The sequence below is a fragment of the Heloderma suspectum genome, chromosome 16 (assembly GCF_057233095.1).
Source record: "Heloderma suspectum isolate Gila_16-S chromosome 16, 16-S_ref, whole genome shotgun sequence".
NCBI lineage: Eukaryota > Metazoa > Chordata > Lepidosauria > Squamata > Helodermatidae > Heloderma > Heloderma suspectum.
In genome coordinates this window covers 7,092,645-7,119,706 of record NC_139473.1, presented here as the reverse complement: position 1 = coordinate 7,119,706, position 27,062 = coordinate 7,092,645, and the positions used below count along the sequence as shown (strand labels likewise).

The following is a 27,062-nucleotide window of genomic DNA, read 5'->3' as shown; positions in this document are numbered from 1 at the left end:
CACACAACTTCCAGCTTTCCAATCCAGCAACACCCTGGTCTGCTAGCCAAGCTGCTCTCGGGCCCAGACCAGGCACTGGTAAGCCAGTAATTGAAAATACGGAGTCAGTCTTGAGATGCCCTGGAACAGGAAAATAGGAAGCTGCCTTATACTGAGTCCATCTAGCCCAGTAATGCTGACACTGACTGGCAGCAGCTCTGCAGGGTTTCAGGCAGGACAGGAGTCTCTCCTAGTCCTACCTGGGGATGCTGGGGATCGAACCTGGGACTTTCTGCAGGCAAAGCAGGGGCTTTGCCACTGAGCCATGGTACCTCCTATAAGCTTTGATGCCAGTTCCCAAGAAGAACGGAAAGTGCCACACTGCAGCCCCCTATCCCTGGTACTTGCCACTCTCACCTGCCCAGCGTTGTAGCTAACTCCCACTCTTCTCCAAGTCCCCCCTCAAAAATCCAGCTTTCCTAGCAAGCTTTGGGCTAAATTTCTTGGTGCGTGCGCGTCCCTAACCCAAACTGAGCCCAAGTGTGTGTGACTGCATGTGTGCATATTCAGTATTTGCCCCATTGCTCTGCCCTCCCCCTTCACTCCCCTCCCTGTATCCACTTCCCTAACACAGACGGTAAGCTCCTCGGGACAAGAACCAATTCTTTTGCTGTTGTTACACTGTACAGTGCCGCATGCTCCAGTCATGCTACCGTTTAGTCATATTAAGCAACAACAATAACCTGTGAGTTTGAAATATTGTTCTCTTCTTGGGTTAAGCATTCTTTTATAAACTGTACCCCAAAGAGTTCGTATCCTGCACCAAAGATCCAAAATTCTACATTTAGAGTAGGCAAATCTATGTATGAAAGTTGGCTTTCCAAGAAAGAACATGACAACTAAGCAGATACAGAGTTTGTGGAATCGTACACCTATTTGCTGCAGTTGGTAAGAGGAAAGGTATAAAGAAGTGAGGGGCAGTAATGATGCATAGGGAGAACAACTGAAGGGCACAGAACTACAATCCTTCCCACCTCATTCAACCCCTCCTTATTTAGCCACAGCCACCTCTACACTTCCAAATATCTTTTCAAGTCTCTCCTCTGAATCATGAGGTCTAGAAACTTCATAATTCAACGTGAAATTGAAGTTTACATGCAGCCCCACACTGTGCTAGTGCTCTGAATCCCTATATGGATACCCACTACAAATCTTTACTTGTGGGAACAGGCACAACAGCATCTGTGAGAGATGCAGGCAGAACTATCAATAATTGCTTCTCATGCGACAGAAAAAAAAATCATTACCCCATTTCGTTTGAGATAAATAGGTTGCACCTCGTTCTGACTTCACTTAATGGGAGATGCCTAGATACCTAATCGTTCATACCAAAAAATCAATAGCTCTATATATCACAGATGGCCTCCAGGTTGAGGTGGTTTTTAAAATTATATGGTAGGAGCGCTTGTCTTTTTTGCAGCCTCTAGTAGATGCTGCATGTGTCTCCAGGTTTTTCTTCTGTAGCCATGAGGCCTAGCAACTTGCTTTCTATTCAAACACAACTGTGACGATTCTATGAATTTCAAATTCTGTTCTAGGCTTGATTAATTTCTGAATCTTGTCCAACCATTGGGGGGGGGGATTCTACAATGTTGTCCCCCACCCCCCAAAAATCAGCACAGATGTTTTGATTTGGGAAACTGCTTCACACAACACATTATAATATTATAATGACAAATCCCTGGTCTGCAGCTAGAGAACCACCAACTAGGGGAATGAGTCTGACACACTTCCAACAAATGGCATGCTGCCCAGGCTCACTGCTAGGTAGGCTGCTAATTCACAACTTTTTTTACCTCCAGGGTTGACAACAGAGGGTGGAGTATCTGGATTTGGCCCCAGTTCCTGACCACTATGCAAAGCACTTTGGGTTGATACAAACGAACGGATTCACATTTTACTTCCTTGCTAATGGTCTAGAGCAGCCTACCCAAGTCTGGTGCTCTCCCAATGTGTTGGACTACAACACCTATTGTCCCCAGCCAGCATGGCTGCTGTGTAATCACGTATCTGGAGACCGTTACTTGGGGAAGGCTGCCTGACTCAGAATGAGAGAATTCTGTGCCCAGGAATTTAATGCGAGGGCCAGAATGGAAAGGAGCTCAGTCCCTGTTCCACGGATGGACTCCACACACAAACCCACTTCTGGTTACCCTAACAGTTTTCTTTGTTTCAGCAGAATCATTTAGGGTGGAAGGGGAGTCATTTAGTTACTGCTGTTGTTAAGCAACTGGAAGTCAGAAATCCTTGCTGATCTGCTGCAAATCAACCAGAGATCTACCAGGAAATCCAAATCAAATTTCTGCACACGCTCGGGTTGAATGTTAACTCTACCACTGCCTCCTTCTCCCTGTTCAGAGGAGCGATTACTTCCATGCATGAGAAGGTTTGCTGACGCAATCAGTATTTTAAAATCCTGGGTTCTCCTCCGCCTCCCCACAGTTAACCTCTCTGGCTCCATATATGTAGTCTACGGTTTGCACAACACGGCAGTCCATTGTGAGTTCATTTACCCTGGAGGAGCTCTGCCACGTGCCAGCCGCCATTCTGAACACAGTGCAGGGGTTGCCGCGGCTTGTCATATCATGAAAACCTGGCCAGTGGGGGTTATTTGAGGGTTAAGCAACCCTTGCATAACCCACGGTCTGTTTTAGGGTTGTTGTACAATTGGCCCTATTGCTATTCTCAGGCCTTTACGGTACTGGGGCCCATTTGTAAAATGACTGTTATTGCCCCCTTAAGCCCTCAGGATTGGGCAGGATAGAAATCTAACCACAAATGCCAGGTGCTGCTTAACCAACAAGAGAGTTTTTATCAGCAGAACAACGTCGTGGATTCACTTCGATGGTCGTAGCAAAGAGAAAACCATCTTGGAAATATATGTCACACTTGCTCCATTCACAGTCCATTCTGTCACAGGGGATGGCCACATTTCACACAGCATGGGAGAAGTGATTTGGCTAATATCGTCATCACGGTTCTGCTATTCACATGGAAGCCTCCAGGCTGTGTGTGATCCAGTGGTAGAGCCGTAATTTCCCCCGTAAGCACCTCCCTTCACAGCTCAATGCAAGAGCGCATGCTTTACATGTCTACAGTCCTAGGTTCAATCAGGGCAACAGAGCTGGAAACGATCCAAGATTGAGACACCCCAAACCCTCAAGACGCAACAAGCCAGAGCGGACAGGACTGACCTAAACAGATCAGAGATATTTATATGCAGAGCTCTGTTCATTCTGTCCTTAAAAAAAAGGGGAAACACTCAAGAAAGCTGAATTCTGCAGTCTCTATCAATTGCTATTTTGCAGGAAGGGACAAGGAGCCCTTCCAGCCCCAACCTCTGGAAATGTTATTCAGACACCTGCCCAGGTTGAGATTTCAGCATGTTACGCCTCTGCAAGCATATCTTCCCAGCCATAAGGGCTAAAAAATGTGTGGGCTTTTAAAAATTGTTGTTGTTGTTGTTGTTCAGTCGTGTCCGACTCTTCGTGACCCCATGGACCAGAGCACGCCAGGCCTTCCTGTCCTGCGCTCTCTCCCGGAGCGTGCTCAAGTTCATATTCATTGCATCCGTGATGCTATCTAGCCATCTCATCCTCTGCCGTCCCCTTCTCCTTTTGGCTTCAGTCTTTTCCAGCATCAGGGTCTTTTCCAGGGAGTTTTCTCTTCGCATTAGGTGGCCAAAATATTGGAGCTTCAGCTTCATTATCTGTCCTTCCAATGAGCACTCAGGGTTGATTTCCTTTAGGATGGACTGATTTGACCTCCTTGCAGTCCAGGGCACTCGTAAGAGTCTTCTCCAGCACCACATTTATTTAAAAATACGTAGCTGCTAAATCTGTCAAGGAGCTGAACTGTGCGTACAACACCGCTGTCTGCTTGCAGGGCGCACAGCCCTGGGAACACACCAGCTCCTTCAACTTTTTAGCAATTTTAGCATGCCACGTTCTGTGTATCACAGATCACAGGCAATTGGTTTGCCATTGGGAATGGCGGGGAGTTAACTGAGGAGAGTTTGAACATTTATGAATGAGTCTTCTACAACTGGGACAGAAGCCTTTAATGCTGTTTTTGCTGCTGCTGCTTGCTGCATTACTGAGATGCATGCCTAGCTAGCTTTGCTGGCACAATAATATTTGACTGTTTTGTTATGCCAAAAGAGCTTAGGAGAGATTATTTATTTATTTATTTAATTTCTTGATCGCCCATCTGGCCGGTCACCTGACCACTCTGAGCAATGTACAACAATACAATTTAAAACAGTAAAATTACACATTAAAACATATTTCTAAAAATACCCTAACCCACCTCAAATGCCTACCTGAACAACCACGTTTTCAATGCGTGACGGAAGCTCATTAAAGAGGGGGCATGGAGGAGTTCCCTAGGGAGGGAGTTCCACAGAGTGGGGGCCACCACAGAGAAGGCCCTCTCCCTCGTTCTCACCAGCCTAGCTGTCCTGGCTGATGGGACAGAGAGAAGGCCATCCAAGTCTGATCTTACTGAGCAGCCTGTCTGGTGTTGCTGGTGTTCTACAGGCCCAGGGGTACATTTCCCAGTGCTACTCAAAGGCTACTGAAAGACCACCACCCCAGGACTGTTTGTTATCTACCACAGCTTCAGAATGGCTTGCAACAATGGATGGCCCAACAATAGATGACCCTTGGTGTTCTTGAAACACACATTATGTTATCATCTCCCTATTTTATTAATTAATTTATTTATATTTCTATACCGCCCAATCGCCAAAGCTCTCCTTCCATATATACCTGCCCAGACCCTACGAAGGAGAGGGCCTTTGCTGCTGTGGCACCCCAATTGTGGAATGAGCTCCCCAGAGAGGCTCGCCTGGCACCTACATCATGGTCTTTCGGGTGCCAGATGAAGACCTTTTTATTTTCCCAGGCTTGTTTAGCCCTTCAATTTAAAAAAAATCATGTTTGTGCATTTTTAGAACTTTGCACTGCTCCTGGCTTTTATCTTGATTACTATTTTGGTTTTACTCTGTTTCGGAGTTATGGTTTTATATTACTTTTTACTATATTGCTGCATTTTATGGTTTTAAGCATTGTCTTGTAAACTGCCATGAGAGCTTTGGCTAATGGGTGGTATAGAAATGAAATAAATCTCTGCCTCTGTCTCCCTGGAAGCTGTGACCAAGCTGTAAGGCCAAGACGTTTAAAAAAAAAAAAATACAGTTGTGTCATTAGTGCCCTCATCTGGACATATATAGTCACCTTATATGGACCAGATCATTGGTCCACCCGAGATAGATTTGGAAGGTGGCGACAAGGGAGAGGGCCTTCTCAGAGGTGGCCCCCTGACTGTGGAATGAACTGGCCACCTGGCGTTGACACTGTCATCTTTTTGGTGCCAGGTTAAGACTGCCCTCTACTCCCAAGCATTTCATGGCATGTGATGGGGCACTTATATCAGCTGTCTTGAACAAGTCTATGACTGAAATTGTTGATTGAAATTGTTTTTAGCTGTTTAAATTGTTTTATATTTTGTATGTTAAAAGTTTTTAGACTATGTTTTATCGTAATTTTGTACTGGGTAACGTTGTGTAATGTCATTGTTTGTAATTTTCTTGAACTGTTGCGAACCGCCCAAACAACTTCGGCTATTGGGCAGTGAAGAAATGAAATAAATAATAAAATAATAATAGTAATAGTACTCTAGCCCTGTACTCTTAGCTAGCAGTTCAGTAAGCAGACAGTACTTGGCAGGATGGTATGACGGCCCAAGGTAGCTTGATGTGTTTCTCTAGAACTGGGGAGGTCAGAAGGGAAATTTCCAAATGTTTGGGACTTCTACTCCCAGAAGCCCCTGCCAGCATGGCCAAAGCTCAAGAAGGCTGGGAGTTAATGTCCCAAGCATCTGGAGACTCACTTTCTGCCCACCCCTGCTGTGGAACACACAAGGCGAAGCGAGAGCTGATTCCTGGTTCTCTAGATGGACTTCTGGCACCTGGAGGCAACCGGTAAACACCTCTTTGCGAGACCAAAAACAGGAGTTGTAGTCAAACACATCTGGAGGCTTGCAGGCTGGAAGAGCCTTTCTGGTCTGAGTGCTTTGAAATAATCATACACTCTTACCCCCCCATTCCCCAACCATGCCCCCCCACACACCAAAGACAACAGAAGCTACACAAGTGTGACATCTCTCACCTTCTGGCAAGTCTCCTATATTTTTAAATGCCTCATGAGAAGGAGAAAGTCAACGGATGCAGTGACAAGAAAGAAATTTGGCAGAAAAAGCCTTCCGCCTAGATATAAAAAGGACTCTTCCTCCTCCTATTTCTATTCTGCCCGGTAGCCAAACCATAAAATACCACAAAAGCATGTGCCGTAAAAAGCACAGGAGTGCCACTTCCAGGCTCTCTTCCTCGTCGCAGTGTTTTGAAACCAACCGTCCAACCCTGGGGTTTGGACTCGATGGTCTTGTAGGCCCCTTCCAACCCTACTATTCTATGATTCTGTGAAGCTGGACAGCCACCTGTCAGGGATGCTTTGACCTGGACTCCTGCACTGACCAGGGGGTTGGACTTGATGGTCTTATAGGCCCCTTCCAACCCTACTATTCTATGATTCTGTGAAGCTGGACAGCCACCTGTCAGGGATGCTTTCACTTGGACTCCTGCACTGACCAGGGGGTTGGACTTGATGGTCTTATAGGCCCCTTCCAACCCTACTATTCTATGATTCTGTGAAGCTGGACAGCCATCTGTCAGGGATGCTGTGACTTGGACTCCTGCACTGACCAGGGGGTTGGACTTGATGATCTTATAGACCCCTTCCAACCCTACTATTCTATGATTCTATGAAGCTGGACAGCCACCTGTCAGGGATGCTGTGACTTGGACTCCTGCACTGACCAGGGGGTTGGACTTGATGGTCTTATAGGCCCCTTCCAACCCTACTATTCTATGATTCTGTGAAGCTGGACAGCCATCTGTCAGGGATGCTGTGACTTGGACTCCTGCACTGACCAGGGGGTTGGACTTGATGGTCTTATAGGCCCCTTCCAACCCTACTATTCTATGATTCTGTGAAGCTGGACAGCCATCTGTCAGGGATGCTGTGACTTGGACTCCTGCACTGACCAGGGGGTTGGACTTGATGGTCTTATAGGCCCCTTCCAACCCTACTATTCTATGATTCTGTGAAGCTGGACAGCCATCTGTCAGGGATGCTGTGACTTGGGCTCCTGCACTGACCAGGGGGTTGGACTTGATGGTCTTATAGGCCCCTTCCAACCCTACTATTCTATGATTCTCTGAGTATGATGAAAAATGGAGGGAAATGGAGGAGCAGGGCTCTAAGCACCTTGAAAGGCAAGCCAAAATCCAACGGGTGCACTGCACAGAAATACAGCAGCAGGGAATGCAGTTCCCTGAGCGGCTGTGGCATCGATCTGTACTGAACTCTGATGTTCTTCAGTATAAATGCCAGCTTGGCTCTCCTTGGCTAATCTTATTTTTCTCCATTAATTTCCTCTCATTCCTCTTCTTGTTCTCACTCAACTCTTTGTTTAATGTTCATTCGCCTTACTGCTCTCCATCTGGGTCTCAAATCTGTGCTCTACGTTGCTTTGATGAAGTCATCCAGGCTTGTCCATTATTTCTAATCTCCTTCTCCTTTGGATGGTCCGCCACCATCGCCTGCTTCATGGCTGCTCTCTTAGGCACACAGGAAGCTGCTTTGTACCGACTCAGAGCACGGCTCCATCCAACTCAATATTGTTCTATGCCAGCCTTCTTCAACCTGGTGCCCGCCAGATGTTTTGGACTCCTACTCCCGTCAGCCACAGCCAGCATGCATTATTCAGCATTATTCAGAGATAATGGGAGTTGTAGTCCACAACATCTGGGAAGGTCAGGGAAAGCTGGTCTACGCTGACTGCCAGCAGCCTTTCCCGGCCCTACCTGGAGATGCCAGAGTCTGAATCCCATGCAAAGCAGGTGCTCAGCCACTGAAGTAGCTCCTGGTCCTTCCCCAATAATTTCTTTTAACTCTTAGCGCTTTTAGTTCGGTTTTTCATTCAGCTGCTTAACGCATTTCCTCTGCTTGGAAATGGAAATATGATCACTGTTTCCCTTTACTATTGTTCTCTTTGCTGGTGGCCCAATGCTTTTAGCATCCAATTTATAACCTTCTTGCTTGCTTTTTAAGTTGTTCAATCTCACACTCCTTCCTAGTTTTCTTTACTTCCACTTTCTCCTTCCTATTTTGGGGGATTTTTCAAAATTTCTATCACCGACTTCCAGTTTTCATTCGCATGCATCCTTTCTCTTTTTTACTCTCCTTCCTAGGCCTGGAATAAGTACCAACTCAGATGTGAACAATTAGATCCTTCTGGCCTTTAAGAAACCCTTTACTGCCGGCCATTTTGTTTTTACAGTTCTGATTATTTAATTTGATCTCCTCCACCTTTTTTCCTTCACACGTTTGACTGATTTGATTGTAGGCCTTTAGGCAGGACCCTTTGTTCTGTTTTCATACGTTTCGTTTTAAGTGCCTCATAATTATTACCCATGGAGTTTCTGCCTGTTATCCAGCCTTTGAAATTTTTTCTCCAGCCGACAATATCCCAAATAAACTTGCTGAAGAGAGTTGAGGTCCAGCACATCTGGAGAGCCCCCGTTTGGGGAAAGCTGCTTAAGAGCCTCCTTGGCGGCCAATTCAATGCAAAAAATATTCCTTTGAGGCACAACTCTTGCAAGCTAATTATTGACCCCACGACAATTTTTTTTTTTTTTTAAAGACAGGCTGCTACTTGCACAAGGTCACATTCTTGACTCTGCAGAATATTTCACTGCATTCAAACAATAGGCAGGCAGCTGCCTGGTCAACCAGGTGCCCTGTCAACAGACAGACGGTCCCAACTCAACTCTCTACAGCCAAGAAGCCGATGCCGAGGGAGCAGTTTGCGTGAGACCAGCCCGGCCACCTGTGACGAAGCCGACGGAACCTGGCAAGCCAGTCGTGGAAATCCCAGAGAAACATCTGTGAAGGACTGCAAGCCTGCTGGCTTGACACATCTCTAGCTCACCTGCAAAAGCAACACACCACATGCTTCCACAGATCCGGTCAAGCGACATGCCAAGATGGATGGTAAATTACTTTTTTTTTTTAAGCACACAATGACCTGGTTCGCACGTAACGAGAAGCCAATGTGGGTAAATTTCCCCACGGGGGCTTGTTGTGGGCGCCATTTTGAATATTTGGGGCACAGTGGGGGGCACCGTAGGATGTTGTTACGTGTGAACCCGGTGAGAGTGGTTGCTGGGGCGGATGACGAGCCACTCGCAACCCTAGAACAGCCCATGGGCTCTGCGTGGCTTGTCAATGACTCCAACAAGCCACCCTCGCTAAGTTCTCACACCATGGGAAGCTACAGCACCCCACCCACCACCACACAACAAATATTCAAAATGGTGGCAGCTCCCATGACAAGAAACCCCGCAGGGAAATCCACTTACAGTGGCTTCTCGTTCCAGGCGAACTGGGCCAGCAGGATCAATTTTTTCCTTGGCCCGCTCAGCCGTTCAACTCTGCTCCGGGGGAAGGGCCGAGCGCTCTGCCTCTTCCGACAGCCTGCTCACCTATGGCAACTAATTAAAAACAAGGCTGCACTACATCATACTGACACCCAAAGTCCTCTGCACTGCGACACGGTGGGCCAAGCCAGAGCATTCTCTCACTAAAGCTTTACTCGTTCCCAGAAAACAAATACTAAAATGACAGAGATGTTATAAAACGGCTCTTAAAAGAGGAACTTACAGAAGTTCACAGAAGAAGCCACCATATACAACACGCAAAGGGGAAAACCTCAATTCTTCACCACTCAGAGCACTGTGGACACCCTTTTTGAAGGGTGGCGGTGGTCAGGGACTGCATATTATTCTTTCAGAATGAATAATTCCGATTGTTCAGAACATCAGCTAGCACGGCAACCTACCACCATCGCTCTCCCAAGGTGATGCTACTCTTTCCGTCACAGAGGCCCCTGGAACGACCTGCGACTGCGAGCGGAAAGAGAAACCGCCGTCTCCATCAATGGTTGCTTCTCCAGCTGGGACCAGGCCCTCCCTTTCACAGCAGGTTTTTGAAGAACCAAACCGACCATTCTAGAAAGTGTGGAAGGGGAGTTCCAGAAGGCCTTAGGTTTATTGTTATGCTTACTTTCTACATGTGTGTATGGATGGCGTCAGAACTGGGAGAGTGGGGTGGACACAAGCAGAAGGAAAGCGGGAGTGCATCTTATTTTGGCTGACAGGGTGTAAGAGCAACAAGAAATGTTAGGGAATGGGTAGAAATTGTTATTTTTAGTCTGCCCTCCTTTGCTCCTTCAAGTCATCTAAAATTTAGCCTTTCAGTTGAGAGCCTTCCAGGTCAGAGGTGGATAACTGACAAAATTGCTGTAAGCCAGGGGTGGGCAACTAGTGTCCCTCCAGATGTTGTTGGCCTACAATTCCCATCCAGCCCTAGCCCGCAGAGCCAATTGTAAGGGTTGATGGGAGGGGTAGGCTGTCCATTTTGGAAACAGGAGGAATCTTGCTAAGAAACATGCCGTGTTTAAAAAACCATGTACACACAGACTTTGGCGTGGCTATTCTGCAGTAACACAATGACTGATATTTGCATTGATCTAAGGCTACTAAGGGCTATAAATATTGAGCAACCACTCCTGGAACAAATTAAATGCCCAAGACTCAGCTGCTACACCCCAACGTCTTGGGGAAAATAGTAATCACCTCTGCAACCTTTGGAGGAACTCCATCCCCGAGCACGTCCCTAATGAAACACTGCTGGCTCATGTAACACGAGAGTCCGCAGGTCCTCTTGAAGGCATCTTTCAGCCGCTTCAGTTCTACATCCGTAACTGCATTGAAGAGGGAAAAGAGGAGGAGGGGGAGTTAGGTACATACACTGTAATCAACAAGCTTGCACAGAACGCAAAACGCCTGCTCAAACCCACTGGAATAGAACACTGTCCTTGTGGAATCTACCTACCGTACAGGCTCAGAACCAGCACGCAGCATTCTCTGGCCCACTGGACTGATGCCTACTTGCCTGCCCCCACTGCCAGAGGTATTGCATTGCAGTAGCCACAATCCAGCCAGCAGGCACCAATTTGTTTTTCCCACAATCCTCCGGACTCTGCATCCATCTAGTGAATCGTGGGAAAAACAAAATGGCTGTTGTCACAAACCTTGGCCAGTGGGGGCCACTGTCTTTTTTTGTGGTGTCCACCATTTTATTTTTCTCACAATGCCCCAGAAACAACATCCAGAGCGCTGCGGGATGCTGGACGGCTGCCTCTCATAGAAGAGCTTTGCTACAACTTACTGTTTCAACAAACAAGGAAAGAAAAGGCACCTCTCTACTGCGGTACAAGGTAAACCCCGCCTGCGCATCTTGAGGGGAGAGGGCACCCACACAGGAAAGGTCCCACCTTCATTAGGCCTCCCCTCAAGCCTGGAGCCAGCTCTGCAACCATGAATAGATGCCATGAATGCTTTGCTGCCACATATTCCCAACACAGTTGCCCTGATCTAATGCACGCTTCCGTATGTGCAGAACTGATCGTGAAGATCCAAGCTTTTTATTTATTTATTTATTGCATTTATACCCCGCCTTTTTTCCTCTTGCAAGGAACCCAAGGCGGCTTACATGACCCTCCTCCTCTCCATTTTTTCCTCACAACAACCCTGTGAGGTGGGCTGGGCTAAGAGTGTGTGACTGGCCCAAAGTCACCCAGTGAGCTTCCATGGCTGAGTGGGGACTAGAGCCCGGATCTCCCAGCTCCCAGTCCAACACTCTTGCCACTACACCACACTGGCACACTTTTCTCTCCAACCAGAAGCCTCCTGCCATGGCCCGGCATCTGCTTTTGATATCCCCCCCATTCCTCAGAGTTTTGAATTGAGCCGTATGGTTACAAGCCCTCGCAACGATGGACAGTAAGGGACAGCCAGGTGGGCCTCAGATCCTGCAAATCCTAAGAATGCCTGCTTTCATCTTCGGAGGAAGAGACGGCATTTTGAAGGGTCAAAACAAATGTGGCCAACTGACAAGATGAAGCAGACCATGCCGCTCAAAATGAACTCAACCGGCAATTAAGATCTTAATCAGAGGTCCTTTGGGTGCCCCCACCATCTGAGGCTAGATGGGTGGCTACTGGAGAGATGGCCTTTTCAGTGGTGGCATCCAAATTCTGGCACTCTCTTCTGCCAGACATCTTCGCCAGGGGCCATTTTTGATATTGTTTAGGTGCCACAGGGGAAGTCCATCCTGTTTTCTCAGGCTGTTAATGGCATTTGATCTGCCATTTAGGATATCTGCTCATGTTGATTTCTGTGCTTTACTGGTTGCAGGCTGGTTTTTATTAGGATGCTTTCACTGTTTAAGGTTGACTGTTATCCACCTCTAAAAAAGGCTGGACATATATTCATAAATAACATATTTAAGGCACTGACTGGTTAAAAAAGTAACAAGAGAACAGAGGAAACCTATGCTTATTACAACAGTTGCTGTTTTTAAAAAATCCAGAGGTCTGTCCACCCCCACCCACCCCTACGAGATTTACAAAAAGCTGTGCCAGATCAAAGGGCAGCCACTGCAATTTGTGCCTCCGCGACAACAGCCATTTCCTACTTTGTCCTGGATCCCACGTTCCTGTTCCAAGATGCCAACGTTTCACCACCTTGAGTGCCGTTTTTTGGTAGGAAGGTGGGGTATAAACCAAATAAACCGATTTACAGCTGCAGAGATTTGCCTGAAAGCATGACAGCAAGACACTACGAACAACATTTGTATTCGGTGTGGTTAGCCGTCTTCCTGCCTATTATATGCCTGGTATCTATGAGGATGAAAGGTGGTCTAGAAATATTTTTTAACAACCAAACAGAAGTTGGAAATATAGGTTACAGCCGACACATCTGTTACTGACAGCAGCAACCCTGCTTCTCCTCCTCCTCATACAATGCTCAATAAACACACACACACACACACACACACACAGCATGTCAGGAACACAGGAAGCTACCTTGTACTGAGTCTTGGTCCATCTACCTCACTATTGTCTACATCCAGGGGTGGGCAACCTGGTGCCCTCCAAATATTTCGGACTTCAACTCCCATAATCCCTCACCATTAAGAGTGCCGGCTCCAGGTTTGTGAGGGCCTTTGGGCAGGACACCTTCAACTACTCCCCACTCTCGGTGATTCTTACGTCACCACCTGGTTCTTGCTCCTCCTCCTCTTCCTCATCATGGCTCCCACTTGCATGCTGGACAGGCAGAGAGCCAAGGAGCAAGTAGGCAGCAACATCTCCTGCTCCTTCTCCTTCTCGCCACCACTGTCTGGGCCAGAGAGAGAGGCAGGAGAACAAGGACGTTGCAATGGGGAAGAGGAGGAGCAAGTCCAGGGGGCTCTCGCCAGTAGGCCCCTGTTGGGGTGTGGGCCCTCGGCAGGTGCCCAACCATGCTGACCCTCAATGCCAGCCCTGACTGTTAGCTATACTAGCTAGGGCTAACGGGAGTTGCAGGCCAAAACATCTGGGAGGCCACCACTTGCCCACTTTGGTCTACACTGACTGGCAGCGGCGCTCCAGGGGTTTCAGAGAGGGGGCTTTCCTCACCCTACCTGGGGATGCCAGGGACTGAACCAGGGACATTTGGCATGCAAAGCCTCACCCTTGCAAGCAGCAGCCAATGAAATGGGGAGGGCGGGGAATGAGCATTTGCAATACAAGAATATCATATGCATTTTGGGTTACTAAACATTACAGGAGGGGGAAGGAGAAAAAAGAAGAAGCCGGGCTGCGGGCAGCAGCCATAATGCCTAATTCTGGTGCAAGTCTGTGGGAGTTATTGACAACGTTTTTCCCCTGGGTCACATGACCACGATTAGCTTTCTAGCCTGCACACTCTATCAATCAACATCCCCCCGCCCCCGCCGCCCTTCCCAGAGCTGATCAGGAGGTCTCTTTAGATACATGCCAAGGATGTAATGCTACCAGAGCCAAAACAAGTACTGTATGGTACCAGACTTCGTTATGAAAATTATATGCATGCTGCATCCATCTCATAAAACTAAAAAACAAAGTAACACATTCAAATCAGCTGTAGCCCCTTCGGCTTGCAGCACATTTCCGACAATGACCTTCAGTGCTGAATTAGCTGCCCACCCCAGAGCCACGGTGCGGGATGAGAATGCTTCCTGTTCCCACAGCAAGGCTCTTACAGCAAATTAAAAACTGAAGCTTCATAAATATTGGGGCGGGAGGGAGGGAGAGAAAAATTTGGAGTGATTTATCAGACTCTTCGAATGCTGTGTCAAAAGGAATAGGCACGCTCGCTCTCTCCTGCCTGTCCCTCAGGGGTAAGAATATGGCAGCTTTGGCTGTGAAGCTCATGTCTGCTCTTCTCCTCTCATGAGGCCATCTGCAACCACCATGGGAAGATTTCAAGTCCTGGGGACAAATTCTAATCTGTATACCCAGCATCTCTATCTGTTGCCAGCAAGACCACAGGGGCTGGACCCGTGGCTAGCATGTGAACATCTCTCCAGTAAAAGAATATATATTGAGAATTGCTCGCACAAGAGGCAGATGCTCCCCACGAAAGTCAGGTCTGGAATAACTCCAGGATCCTAGACCTTTGATGCCAGCTTTGATGCCGATTCTGAAGCTGTCCACTCAACATGCTAACCCACACGCAGTGGTTGGGCGTGGCTTGTTGCTGAACCGTGGCTTGTTCATTGAACTGTGGGTTAGCATGTTGTCTGAACCCAGGGCATTTTCCGCAGGGTGGTTTGTTAACCCACCAGGGGTTTTCAAGGTGGCTTGTTCGAGAAAAATAAGCTACACTGCAGGGTTAACAAGCCACCCTGAGGAAAATGTCCTGGGTTTGGACAACACGCTAACCCATGGTTCAACAGACAACCCATACTCAACCACTGAGCATGGCTTAGCATGTTGTGTGAACCCAGTCATTTCCTCTCTCAGCCTAATGCAAAAGCGAAATGTGAAAACTCTGGAGCTGACACACAAGTCTCATTCCTCCCGTTGTGACCCCAACTTCAGGCTCTTTCACATTTGAAGAGCATGGGCGAGATGGGACGGGGTTGTAGCTCTGTGGTGGGGCACATGCTTTGCTTGTAGGAGGTCAGAGGTTCAACCCCCGGCATCTCCATGTAAAAGGATCCGTTTGCACGTGATGGGGAAGGACCTTCTCTGCCCAAGAGGCTGGAGAGCCACTGTCAGTTTAGAGCAGACCAGCCTTCCCCCAACCTGGAGCCCTCCAGATGTTTTAGACCTCAACTCCCAGCATGAGCACTGGTCAGGGATTATGGGAGGTGTAGTCCAAAACATCTGGAAGGCATCATGCCTGGGAAGGCCATACTGGGCTCGATGGACCTCTCCTCTGTCTGGGTATAATGCAGGTCCTGTGCTTCTAGGATCACCCCTTTGGATTCCACAGTACAAAGTAACTATTCTATTGTCTCTACACCCAATTCAGCCTTTCCCAACCTAAGGTCCCCAGATGTTGTCAGACTACAACTTCCATCATCCCTGACCAACCCCATGTTAGCTGGGAGTGGTGGCCCAACAATGGCAACACTACGCCAGCAGCATACGATGGTCTTCGGTGGCTTCTCAGTTGTGCCCGAGCGCCATGCAAAATAGAGGAGCACGGAGAAGGCACAGAATACAGCACCGATCATTCAGCTGCAAATTTCATTTCATTTTCTTCTCCCTTTGAAAAGCAAGTTTAATTATTTTTTATTTATTTAGAGCATTTTCCCCCCACTCTTCAGCAGAAAAAGGCTCCCAGAGTGGCTTACAAAGGTTAATATTAAGACAGTCCCCTGCCCTCATGCTTACAAGCTAAAAGACACGACACAAAAGGTTTCTAGCTCTTTTGGCTCCACAGAGATGCTAAAAAAAAAAAATGAACAGGCAGTGACCCATGAAATAAGATGCCCAGTGGCTGGGGTTGAGGCTTCAGAGCTCAGCTGGCGTGCAGCCACTGTAAAAAAAAAGGCAAACTCCATGTTAGGCATAATTAGAAAAGGAATTGAGAATAAAACTGCCAGTATCATACTGCCTTTGTACAAGTCTATGGTGCAACCACACTTAGAATACTGTGCACAGTTCTGGTAACCACACCTAAAAAAGGATATTGTAGAGCTGGAAAGAGTGCAGAAAAGGGCAACTAAAATGATCAAGGGGCTGGAGCAACTCCCCTATGAGAGGTTATAACAGCTGGGATTGTTTAACTTGGAAAAAGGCTAGTGACGGGAGACATGATAAAGTTGTACAAAATTATGCATGGTGTGGCGAATGTGGAGAGGGAGACATTTTCCTCCCTTTCTCATAATACTAGAACCCAACGGGGACATCCCATGAAGCTGATGGGTGGGAGATTCAGGACAGAGAAAAGGACTTCTGCCTACAGTGTATAGTTAAACTTTGGAACTCACTGCCAAAGGATGTAGTGATGGCTACCAATCTGGATGGCTTTAAAAGGGGGTTCGACAAATTCCTGGAGGAGAAGGCTATCAATGGCTACTAGTCCTGATGGCTATGTGCTACCTCCAGTACCAGAGGCAGTATGTCTATGTATACCAGTTGCTGGGGAACATGGATGGGAGGGTACTGTTGCACTGGTGTCCTGTTTGTGGGTTCCTAACCAACAGCTGGTTGGCCACTGTGTGAACAGAATGCTGGACTAGATGGTCTGAACCAGCAGGGCTCTTCTTATGTTCTTATAGTCATAGATCCTTGTTCCCTCCCTATGATGAGCGAAATAGAATTATGCAAAATAGTAAACAAAATTATGCAGGTTCAGGCACTTGTCTTGCTGTAGAATTGGATCGTCTGAGCACACACTTTTAGTTGAAGTGTGGACACAACCTTGCCTAATCCACCAGTTGCTTCTCCTGCAGAAACCGTATCCCACTCCATGAACTGATATAAACGCCGCTTGACGAGAAAATCATTACACACACACACACACAAGCCACTTCTTCCTCTCCATAAATCCAATGGACACTCCTACTTAAGATTTACCTGCCTTAATAATTAATGGAACTCATGCTGCTGCAGCCATCCCAGCTATAATAATATAAAAAAGGCACACTGTATCTTTCATTGTGAACGCTTTGCAAATTATCCATACAGAAGCAGGGGGGCGGGGGAGAGAAAAATAAAGATCATGGCTGTAAATTCTGCAGGGAGAGCCCTGCAGAAATGTTCTGAAAGCCAGTGCGGTTAAGCGGGTAGAGGGACGGAATCTCAGACTAACTCATCCCACGGATGAGCCCTGGGCTCACAGACATCTCTTTTGGTGCCCTGGCCCTTCCTGGTTTTTTATTTTATTTCTTAAGATTCTTTTAATTAAAAAAAATTAACTACAAAGCAAACTACTGCCTTCCAGCGTCATCTTTATTTGGGTTCAAAAGACTGGGCTTGCATTTTGACACTCAGACGCTACCTTTGCCTTGTGCTTAGGTTGTGGGCAGAGTTACTTTTCCTATAGACTCACCAGTTTGCCTTCTGGGAAAGGGGCGTTTTGGGACAGGCCATGCCCAGCATGGCAACCCCACTGTGACAGCCATTTTGTGAGAGTGCCTACGACACTTAACATTCCCAATTGTGCTCACCGAACCAAAAAGGTTGGGGACCCCTGCTGAGCCGCTGGAAGGAGAAAGTGGGGGAAGCCACACTTGCTGACCCAAGGAAGGGCGGGCTACAAATATGACGAATGTCAGGGAATTTTATATATTTTGTATTGTCTTATATATTTTGTATTGTTTTATTGTGTGCTCTTTGGTTTTAATTTTTGTGAACCGCCCAGAGATCTTCGGCTATTGGGCAGTATGTTGTTGTTCAGTCGTTAAGTCGTGTCCGACTCTTCGTGACCCCATGGACCAGAGCACGCCAGGCCTTCCTGTCCTGCGCTCTCTCCCGGAGCGTGCTCAAGTCCATATTCATTGCATCAGTGATGCTATCTAGACATCTCATCCTCTGCCATCCCCTTCTCCTTTTGCCTTCAGTCTTTCCCAGCATCAGGGTCTTTTCCAGAGAGTTCTCTCTTCGCATTAGGTGGCCAAAATATTTGAGCTTCAGCTTCAGTATCTGTCCTTCCAATCAGCACTCAGGGTTGATTTCCTTTAGGATGGACTGATTTGACCTCCTTGCAGTCCAGGGGACTCGTAAGAGTCTTCTCCAGCACCACAGTTCAAAAGCATTGGGCAGTATAGAAATAAATAAATAAATAAATAAATAAATAAAATAAAGTCATTCCTTTTATTGGGGTCTTGTTGCAAGTGACCTGTGGATCCTGGACCAGGGTCTCAGAGGTCAAGCTCAATGTAGTTCCTTGCCTTGTTCTCATTCTGATTTCAGCTTCCTGAATATTCTAGCTATGACCCCTTTTTGGACGTGAAAAGCCATTTTGGTTGTGCTGCTTTTGACATGCAAACAAGGCCAAGATACAAAAGCGGAAGGATGCCAACTGCTAAAAACGATTCACTGGCAAATTAAAAAAAACAAACTTACACAGCATGGCAATTGCTTATCACAGAGCATTTAGACTGTGCAAATTATCCCAATGAAGTGGGGTTAATGTACCAACTATTCCCCTCACCCTGGCACATCCACTTTCTAGTTTTTCTTAAGGGAGGGGCCACAGCGCAGTCACAGAATACAACCTGGGCATGCAGAAGTTGTCAAAAGACTCCAACGGAATCATTCTGGTGGGGTGCCTTTACCCTACGTTCCTGTTCAGCTATACTTGGCAATGGGAGTACTGCATACAGAAGCCGACAGGGTCAATCCCTTACATTCCCAGTTTAAAAATAAATCCCAAATCCATGTTTGGGCAGTATCTTTTCTGGACCAAACAAAATTCCACAGAAGTGTGCAAGCTACCCTTCAGGTTCTCCAGAACTCTTCATCAGGAGAGGTGGTGAAGGAAGTAGGGGATGTGGGAAGAAAAAGCACAGTCCAAAAACTTTTGGGACAAATGTTGTGGCCATGAGGTCTGCAGTTTTAGACCCAGTCTCAAAAATGGAGATTTGCAGAATGAATGAATTAGTCCTTGGCAAGTGTGGCAGGTATCAGTTTACACCCAGCAATGCATTCTGGGAGAGAGAAGCAACGGCTGCTTCTCCATTTCTGAAAACATAAAGGCCAGTTGTGGTTCACATCCGCCTTGGCTGAAACACACAAGTTTCTGGATTAGCAGAGAAGAGAATGACAGAGAAATATGACAGTCCTTACGTTAGTACAGGATAATGGGGAAACTTCCCTGCGTCTTACTGCCAGCCAGAGTAGATGACACTGGCTAGATCACGAGACGGCAACCTTTTGGGTCTGTGGGCTCAGTTGACAATTTGAAAAAATGTCCTGGGCACCACCACAAAATGGCTGCCACAGGAGGCGTGGTAACCTGCCCCAAAGACTGAGTACAAGGCAGAGGTAGTGTCTGAGCCCCAAAACACTGAACAACCTCTTTGTACTCACTGTTTTCAGGACCAACAGAAACCTATTGTATAGCAATCCCAGCTGCCAGCAAGAACACGTCTTGTTTTTTTCGTTTTTGCTTTTAAAGGTGGGAGGGACAGGACACCTTGGGTGCCAAGAAAGGTGCCTGGGGGCACATGGGTGCCTGCAAGCACCATGTTGCCAACCCCCAGGGCTAGACTGACAAATAATTTGGCTTGGTAAAAAGGCAGCTTCAGCTTCCTAGTTATTGGAGACGTCCCTGCCACCGAAAGTCGAGCTGATCATTTTCAAGCCATTCCATTACACAAATAAGAAGGGAGGCTCTCTGGGGAGAGACCGTAGTTCAGTGGTAGGGCTCCTGCTTTGCACGCAGAAGGTCCCGAGTTCAATCTCCGGCTAACAGGACAAGGGAGCAGGGGATGGAAAATATGCTTCTCTGCCGAAGTCTCTGGAGAGACCCTGCTGCTCCTAGCCGACAATACGGGGTTAGAGGAGCAAGGAGTCTGATATGATACAAGGCCGCTTCCTATGTCCCCATCTGTGCTTTTAAAAAAGCATTAGCAGATTAGAGCAAAAAAGCTTAAATTTTACAGACTCAGTGGGGTTTCTCCCCACCGTGCCACACACACATTTTTAATCTTCTAAGGTTAAGGGGGGGAAATTCCAAAGGCACAATCTCTTGCCTTTACTGGGCAATTTCTGCAGCCTCCCCATTTCAAAAGCCACCCGGGCTGCTTTATATTCATAGGCTGGAGAGATATAAAGCTGCTTGACTTGCTTCCAACCCCCTTCTGGCATAAATTTCTTTACAGACAGTATTTTAATAGATACGAGGCTTTGTTTACATACTCAGAAATGTTATTGATTTAGTTCGGCACCACGGAGTGTATTTTCGCGCACACACTTTCATATTATGATTTACAGGCCGTTTCACCATTTCCATTCCCTCTGCAGACCCACGTCAGGCAAATGCAGAACAGCAAACAAACCGGCTGGCAAGAATTCAGCCACGATGAGAGTGCGTGAAGCCACCCAATGCAGAGTCAAAAGGGCCCCGATCAGCTGACAGCTTGGTGCCTGGGACCAAAGACGCGCAGATCTGACAGAGGGAGAGACTTTACAACTACGGAATTATCCCCTTTATTGTTCATTCTTTGCATACCTTCTAAAGCAAGCCCTTTTATGGTTCCTTTCCCCCCCAGAAGGTTAACAGTAATTTAGAAAGCAGCTTAAGCAAAGATTAGAGCTGAGACACTCCCTCGGCGCTCTCTAGGGAACACTGCAGCTCAAGCCCTTCAAGAGCTTAAGTTTAGGGGAAACTCTGCAATCTCAGCTAAAATTCTACTATGAATCATCGCAGGCACGAATAGATCTTCGGCCTACGCAACCTGCGAGATCAATTAGACTTCAAGACGTCGGCACATGAAGAATATGGCTTGCACAAAGGTATGATTAAAAATACGCAAACGCTCTTCCTTTGTAAATATTAGGTGTTTCCACTATTATTAAGGGGGTCTTGATTGCCACCTTCTTACATCCCATACTAGAGGGAGATGAGAAGGGAAGCAGAGCTGTTCTACAAGGCCTACTAAAAGACTACTTAATTTTTTCCTCTTCCCTACTCATCCCTTTTTTCTTATGCACTGCATCTTTTTTCACTGTATGCCTGAGGGCAGGGGCTGTCTCATTTTACTGATTCCATGTAAGCTGCTCCGTAATTACAGTCTGAACCATTTGGAGGACACCAGGTCAGGAAAAGCTGGCCTAGATGGACAAACTGTCCTGGTTCACACGTAACGACAACCCAGAGTATGGGTTGAGTATGGGTTGTTTTTAAATCATGGGTTGTCGTTACATGCATCACCTGCACTATGGTTAAACTATGGTTAACCACAGAACAACCCAGGGAGAGAACCCATGTTTTGTTGCTGGCTTGTGAACTTTGGGCTTGTTCGCATGATCAAACAGCACATCATGGCTTATTTAAGCCACAGTGGGCTGCGGCACAGCCAGGTGGCCATTCTGAATATTCTAGCCACAACTGCAGCTTGTCATGTCATCCAAATCCTAAAACAAGCCATAGGTTATGCAAGGGTTATTTAACCCTTGCACAACCCACCCCCATCACATTCAGATGACACAACAAGCCGCAGTCTTGGCTTGCCTAGTCAATATGGCTGCCCGCATGTGATGCAAATGGGCCGTTTGGTTGTGTGAACTGGCCCAGAGTTCACAACCCAACAACAAACCATGGGTTCTCTTCCTGGATTGTTTGTGGTAAATAACCTATAGTTAAACCATACAGCAGGGTTTGCACATAATGATGACCTGCGATTCAACAACAAAAACAACCCACGATTCAACAACCCATACTCAACCTGTACTTTGGGTTGTCATTATGTGTGAACCACATCAATAACTTAGTACCAGGCAACTATTCAGAAGCAAAGCCAGTAGAGAGCCAGTGTAGTGTAGTGGTGAGAGTGACGGACTGGGAGCCGGGAGATCTGGGTTCTAGTCCCCACTTGGCCATGGAAGCTCACTGGGTGACTTTGGGCCAGTCACAGACTCTCAGCCCAACCTACCTCACAGGGTTGTTGTTGTGAGGATACAACGGTGAGGAGGAGGATAATGTAAGCCGCCTTGAGTTCCTTGAGAGAGGGAGAAAGGCGGGGTATAAATGCAATAAATAAATAAATAAAGAATTCTTATGTTCCTTGCTTCTGAACAAGCCTAAAGGGCTGCATTTATTTTACTTTTAACATGGATTTTGCCAATATGCAAGTTGCATACTGGGAATCAAAACCCAATCTTTGTACCTTTTGAACATATAAAATCTGCTATAAACATCTGGCATGCCCGTTCATCTGTTTACGAGTTACAAATATGAGCAAGAAAAGGTATGTCTAGGGGGAAGAACCCTCCACCACACAAGACAATCTAGGGAAACCCATGCGCTATTGTCCTCGTTCGAAGGAGTTTGGAAATGAACCTCTGACTAGAAGTCAGAGACGAAACCAAACAAAACTTCAGGCACGGGACAGTTTGGCAAACAAAGCCAGGCTATGTTACTGCAGCCCTGTTTGCCAAAGTTAAACAAGGAGCAACAGGCACCGGAAAATTCATGCGCTATAAAAAAATTGTGCGCATATTAACTGAAAGGAAGGCAAACAGTAAAAAGAGACGAAGAAGCAGCACCGTATTTATTATACGGCTTGAGAACTTGTCGCCCTGCTTACACATGCCAGGATGTCCAATTATTTCTATAGCATTCAATCCCAGACATCACTTTACATGTACTTATGTTCCAGCACTAGCCCCTTTCCCTTCTTCACTGCTTAGATGCTATCCCCACTATCTGGAAGGAATTCTAATCGTATTAAATGAAATACAAAATGGGTATTGCGCTGGTAACCTCAAGTCTTGACTACTGTAATGCACACTGTGTGGGGCTGCCCTCATGGTGGTGCAGAAGCTACAGTGAGTTTGTGGTGCAATGCGCCTAGCTGCTGCCATGTAACACCACTGCTGAAAGACCTGCACGGGCTGCCAGATTTAACATTTTGTTATCAGCCTATAAGGCCCTGAACAACTTGGGACCAGGATATCCAAGAGAATGCCTGCTCCCATATACATCTGCCCAGCCACTGTGATCATCATCTGACGTCCTCTTGGTTGTGCCACATCCTTCAGATGTCCATCTGGATACAGCCAGGAACTGGGCCTTTTCCATGGTGACACCCAATCTCTGGAACACCCTCCCCTCCCAGAAATAAAACATGTGCTGACTCTGCTGCAGTTTCAGCACATGCTGAAAACTACCGTTACTCACTTCAGCATTTATTGATTTATGACGCCTGTTCTAATTTTTAGTTTGGGGCCGGCTGATTTGTTCTATAGTTGTACTTGGTGTTAGTTATAATGTGTATTTATATTGTAAGTTTATTGTTTTACACAGCCTGGATGCGTTGCTCCTTCTGAAAGCTAGTGGAACTGCTGGCACAAGCCCCCGCACCCTTTTCCTAAACCTGGGGGGAAGGCAGGGGACTTATGCCGGCAGATGCATTGAGATTTGGAGGCACTCAGAAGCAGGAAGAAGTCTTGATGCTCTTACATGCCTTCAAAGCCCAGTGAAAGGACGAGGTTATTTCCCCCGTCCAAGTCAAGAGAGGGGCAGGGTCAAGCGAGCCAAAATCTGTGGACCCTTATTCTTTAGGAAGGGGAGAGGGGCACAGAACCTGGGGCTCTCAGGATCAAGGCTGCAATCAAACGCACCACAGTGTCAGGGAACTAACTGGAAATGATAAACTTTGCTTAAGAATAGCCCCCAAAGCCTCTGTAGTGCAGTATTCTGTGCACACAATGGCCAAGTTGCTGCCTGTGGAAAGCCCACAAGCAGAACATGAGCACATCAGCACCCTCCTGCCCATGTTCCCCGGCAACCGGTATACAGAGACGTACTGCCTCTGATCCTGGAGGTCATATATAGCCATCATGACTAGTAGCCATAGATTGCTTGATCCTCTATGGTATGTCTAATCCCCTTTTTCAAAGCCATCCAAGTTGGTGGCCATCACTAAATCTTGTGGTAGCAAACTCATAGTTAGGTTATACACTAGGGCCAGGGTTTTTGCAGCCGTCTGCAAGATTCATGGGGATATTGTATATAATGCTTTAAAATCCTAATAATATTAATTTTAATCTGCAATAGGTAATTTTAAATAATGTTTTATTGTTCATTTATTGTTTATATTGTTCATTTATTTATCGCTGGGGAATATTTTAGTTTACTGTGACATTTTTAGATTGTTTATACATATGAGCTGGTCCTAGACTGTACTAATAAATAAACACTAGGGCCAGGCAATGTTTGACCTTCAGGTGTTTTGGCCTACAACTCCCATCATCCCTCACCATTGGTTATGATGGCTAGAGCTGATGGGAATTGTAGGCCAAAATGTCTGGAGGGCCATAAGTTGCCCACCCCTGCTGTACACAGTATGAAGAAATCCTTCCTTTTATCTGTCCTGAATCTCCCACCACTCTGCTTCACTGAATCACCCCAATACTAATTTTAGTCACTCCTGCAAGTACAGAGCCCTGTTCTTACACGCACACACAACTGCACACATACACACACACCCTGCAGAAGGTGAGAGAGACAGAAACACCAATAGTACTAAAATAAAGGATATGAATGTTTTAACAGTATTAAAATAAAAGGAATATACAAGGGCCTAATGCAATGGGATTATTCCAAATAATGATTGCACCAAGTCAGAAGCTGACCATAAGGGAAAAAAAACCCTGGATAACTGGATTCCTGCCAAACAAACAGATCTGAGGTGCACAGAATTCAGACCAAACACAATGGCTGGCAGGTAGCTGGTCACTGTCGCCATTTCCTCATCATCCTAATTGAGAGCCAACTTAAAAGTGAACTTCAGTGGTTTATGCAACTCCTGCTATTACTGGTATGAGAATAAACAAATGCAAAATTGCAATTAAAAGCCTAGTTTCTCAGTGCGCGCACGCACACCCAGTCACACACATGCTCATACAGACACATGCAGAAAAAGGTTCATACAACCTTCCACGCCACACCATATTTGGATTAATAATGATGAACTAGCTGGGCATGGTACCATGTACACCCCGGTGGCTACACGTATTTTTTACTGACAACATTTAAATACTTCTCTACATCCAATAAAAAAAAAAATCTGATCAGTGAACAACAAAAAGGGAGAACTACTACTACTACTACTACTAATAATTAGTAGTAGTAGTAGTAGTTCTCCCTTTTTATTGTTTAAAACCTTTAAAATCGAATTGAGGCAATAAAACCGTGGCTGGTTAGTCAAGGAAGGTTTGTTTTAATAAAAATGCCTTCAGCAGGTGCAGAAAACAAGATGCCAGTGCCTCCCTGACATCAACAGGCACGGAGCTCCACGGAAAGGGAGCTGATGCACCGAAGGCTCTGTTCTGAATGGACTGCAGGTCTATGTGGATGTGTGCCTCATCTGATGACCTCAGTGACCGGGAAGCTTGGTGAGGGAGAAGGTGCTCTCTCAAATGCAGCTTTAGCTAAAGAAAGATCCTATTTCACTGGCTTCTGTTTCTGGACCTCATGATTACAGGCAAGCCTGTCAAAGTAAAGATATATGTTCTTTATGGAGAGAAGTTGCTTCAGTTACTCTGCTACCTTCCTCCTCTTTCCAGCATACGGTGTTTAAAAAAAACAACTATGTGCAATAATAACCTTGCCATGTATTGGGAAATGTCTCTCCCTCACCTGTAATACAAAGACTCGAGGTTGCAGGAGATTCAGGGCAGACAAAAGAAATTACTTCCCTCTGCAGAAAAACAGAATTAACTTACGGAATTTGCTACTTTTAAAAGGTTTCACTGATGATCAGCCTCTCAATGACGTGGGTCGCATGTAACAACAAACCACGGTTTAATTAACCCATGGATTGTTGCCTTACCCAGAGTTAACCTATGATTTGGTTGCCAGACAATTGAGTAAATTGCTGGTTGTTTGGTTCCTTCCACTTTTGCCCACTCCCTCACTTTATCCCAAATGCCTTTGCAGCACTGAAGTACTGGCATGTACAATGGCTGGGGGTTTTGACTGCTCTACAGCCTGGCAAAACAACCCATGAACAACCCACAGTTCTAGGTATGCACGTAATGACAACCCATGGCTTAAACAACCTGAGTTCACAACCCAACAACAAACCATGGGTCCCCTTCATGGGTTATTCGTATTTAACAACCCAGAGTTAACCCATAGTTCTGGGTTCATATGTAACGACAACCCATGATTCAACGACCCATAGCATGGGGTGTCATTACGTGCAAACCAGGTCATTAGCCAGCAACAATAGAACCTCCATGTGCAAAGGCAGTAAACCCTAGTACCAGATGATGGGGGCAAAAGAAGGAAAGGCTGTTTTCAGGCCTTGTTTGGGAGCTTCCTGGGGGCATTTCAAGGGTGCTGTGAACAGCTTTGGGAGCTTCAGTGAAGAAATGAGATACAAATTTAATTAATAAATAATGTAGGCTGGCCACTTTCAGAAACTCTGTTTGTAGTAGGATCCCAGAATAAGTAAGTTGTTATAGTTAGCCACCTTCTCCACCCACCATCTCCTCGGTGGAAAGGCGGGATACAAGTCAAATAAATAAATAATACTGGATTAGAGGGAGCTTTGGTCGGATCCACTAAGAAAATTCTGATCCCACAGATGTGCCCATAATTTCTCACCCCTTTGACATTCTTGTGAGCGGCATTAGCCAAAAGAGGAAACAATCAGGAAGATTCACAATGGGGCTAAACCCCAAATACAAGACTCAGCAGGAAGAGGGAGGGAAAGGCAAGGCAGAGGATGGCAGAAAAAATAACTCTCTGGGCACTGACAGAGCCTGCTTTGACTCAACCTTCAAAGATAGAAGATTAAGAATGAATCCCACCCACCCACCATTCCCCCTTATTTTGGACT

At 46.4% G+C, this 27,062-nt stretch overlaps 1 protein-coding gene across 6 annotated transcripts in view; it reads right to left on the bottom strand.

Annotated features, from left to right (window-relative positions):
• The window catches only part of USP32 (ubiquitin specific peptidase 32), a 170,020-nt gene that overhangs the window by 111,212 nt on the left and 31,746 nt on the right, over window positions 1–27,062 (bottom strand). For all 6 annotated transcript variants that reach the window (XM_084822773.1, XM_084822768.1, XM_084822769.1 and 3 more), the window contains exon 2: window positions 10,799–10,926. In XM_084822773.1, the coding sequence (XP_084678899.1) occupies window positions 10,799–10,926 (128 nt within the window). The remainder of the gene's footprint in view (window positions 1–10,798; window positions 10,927–27,062) is intronic.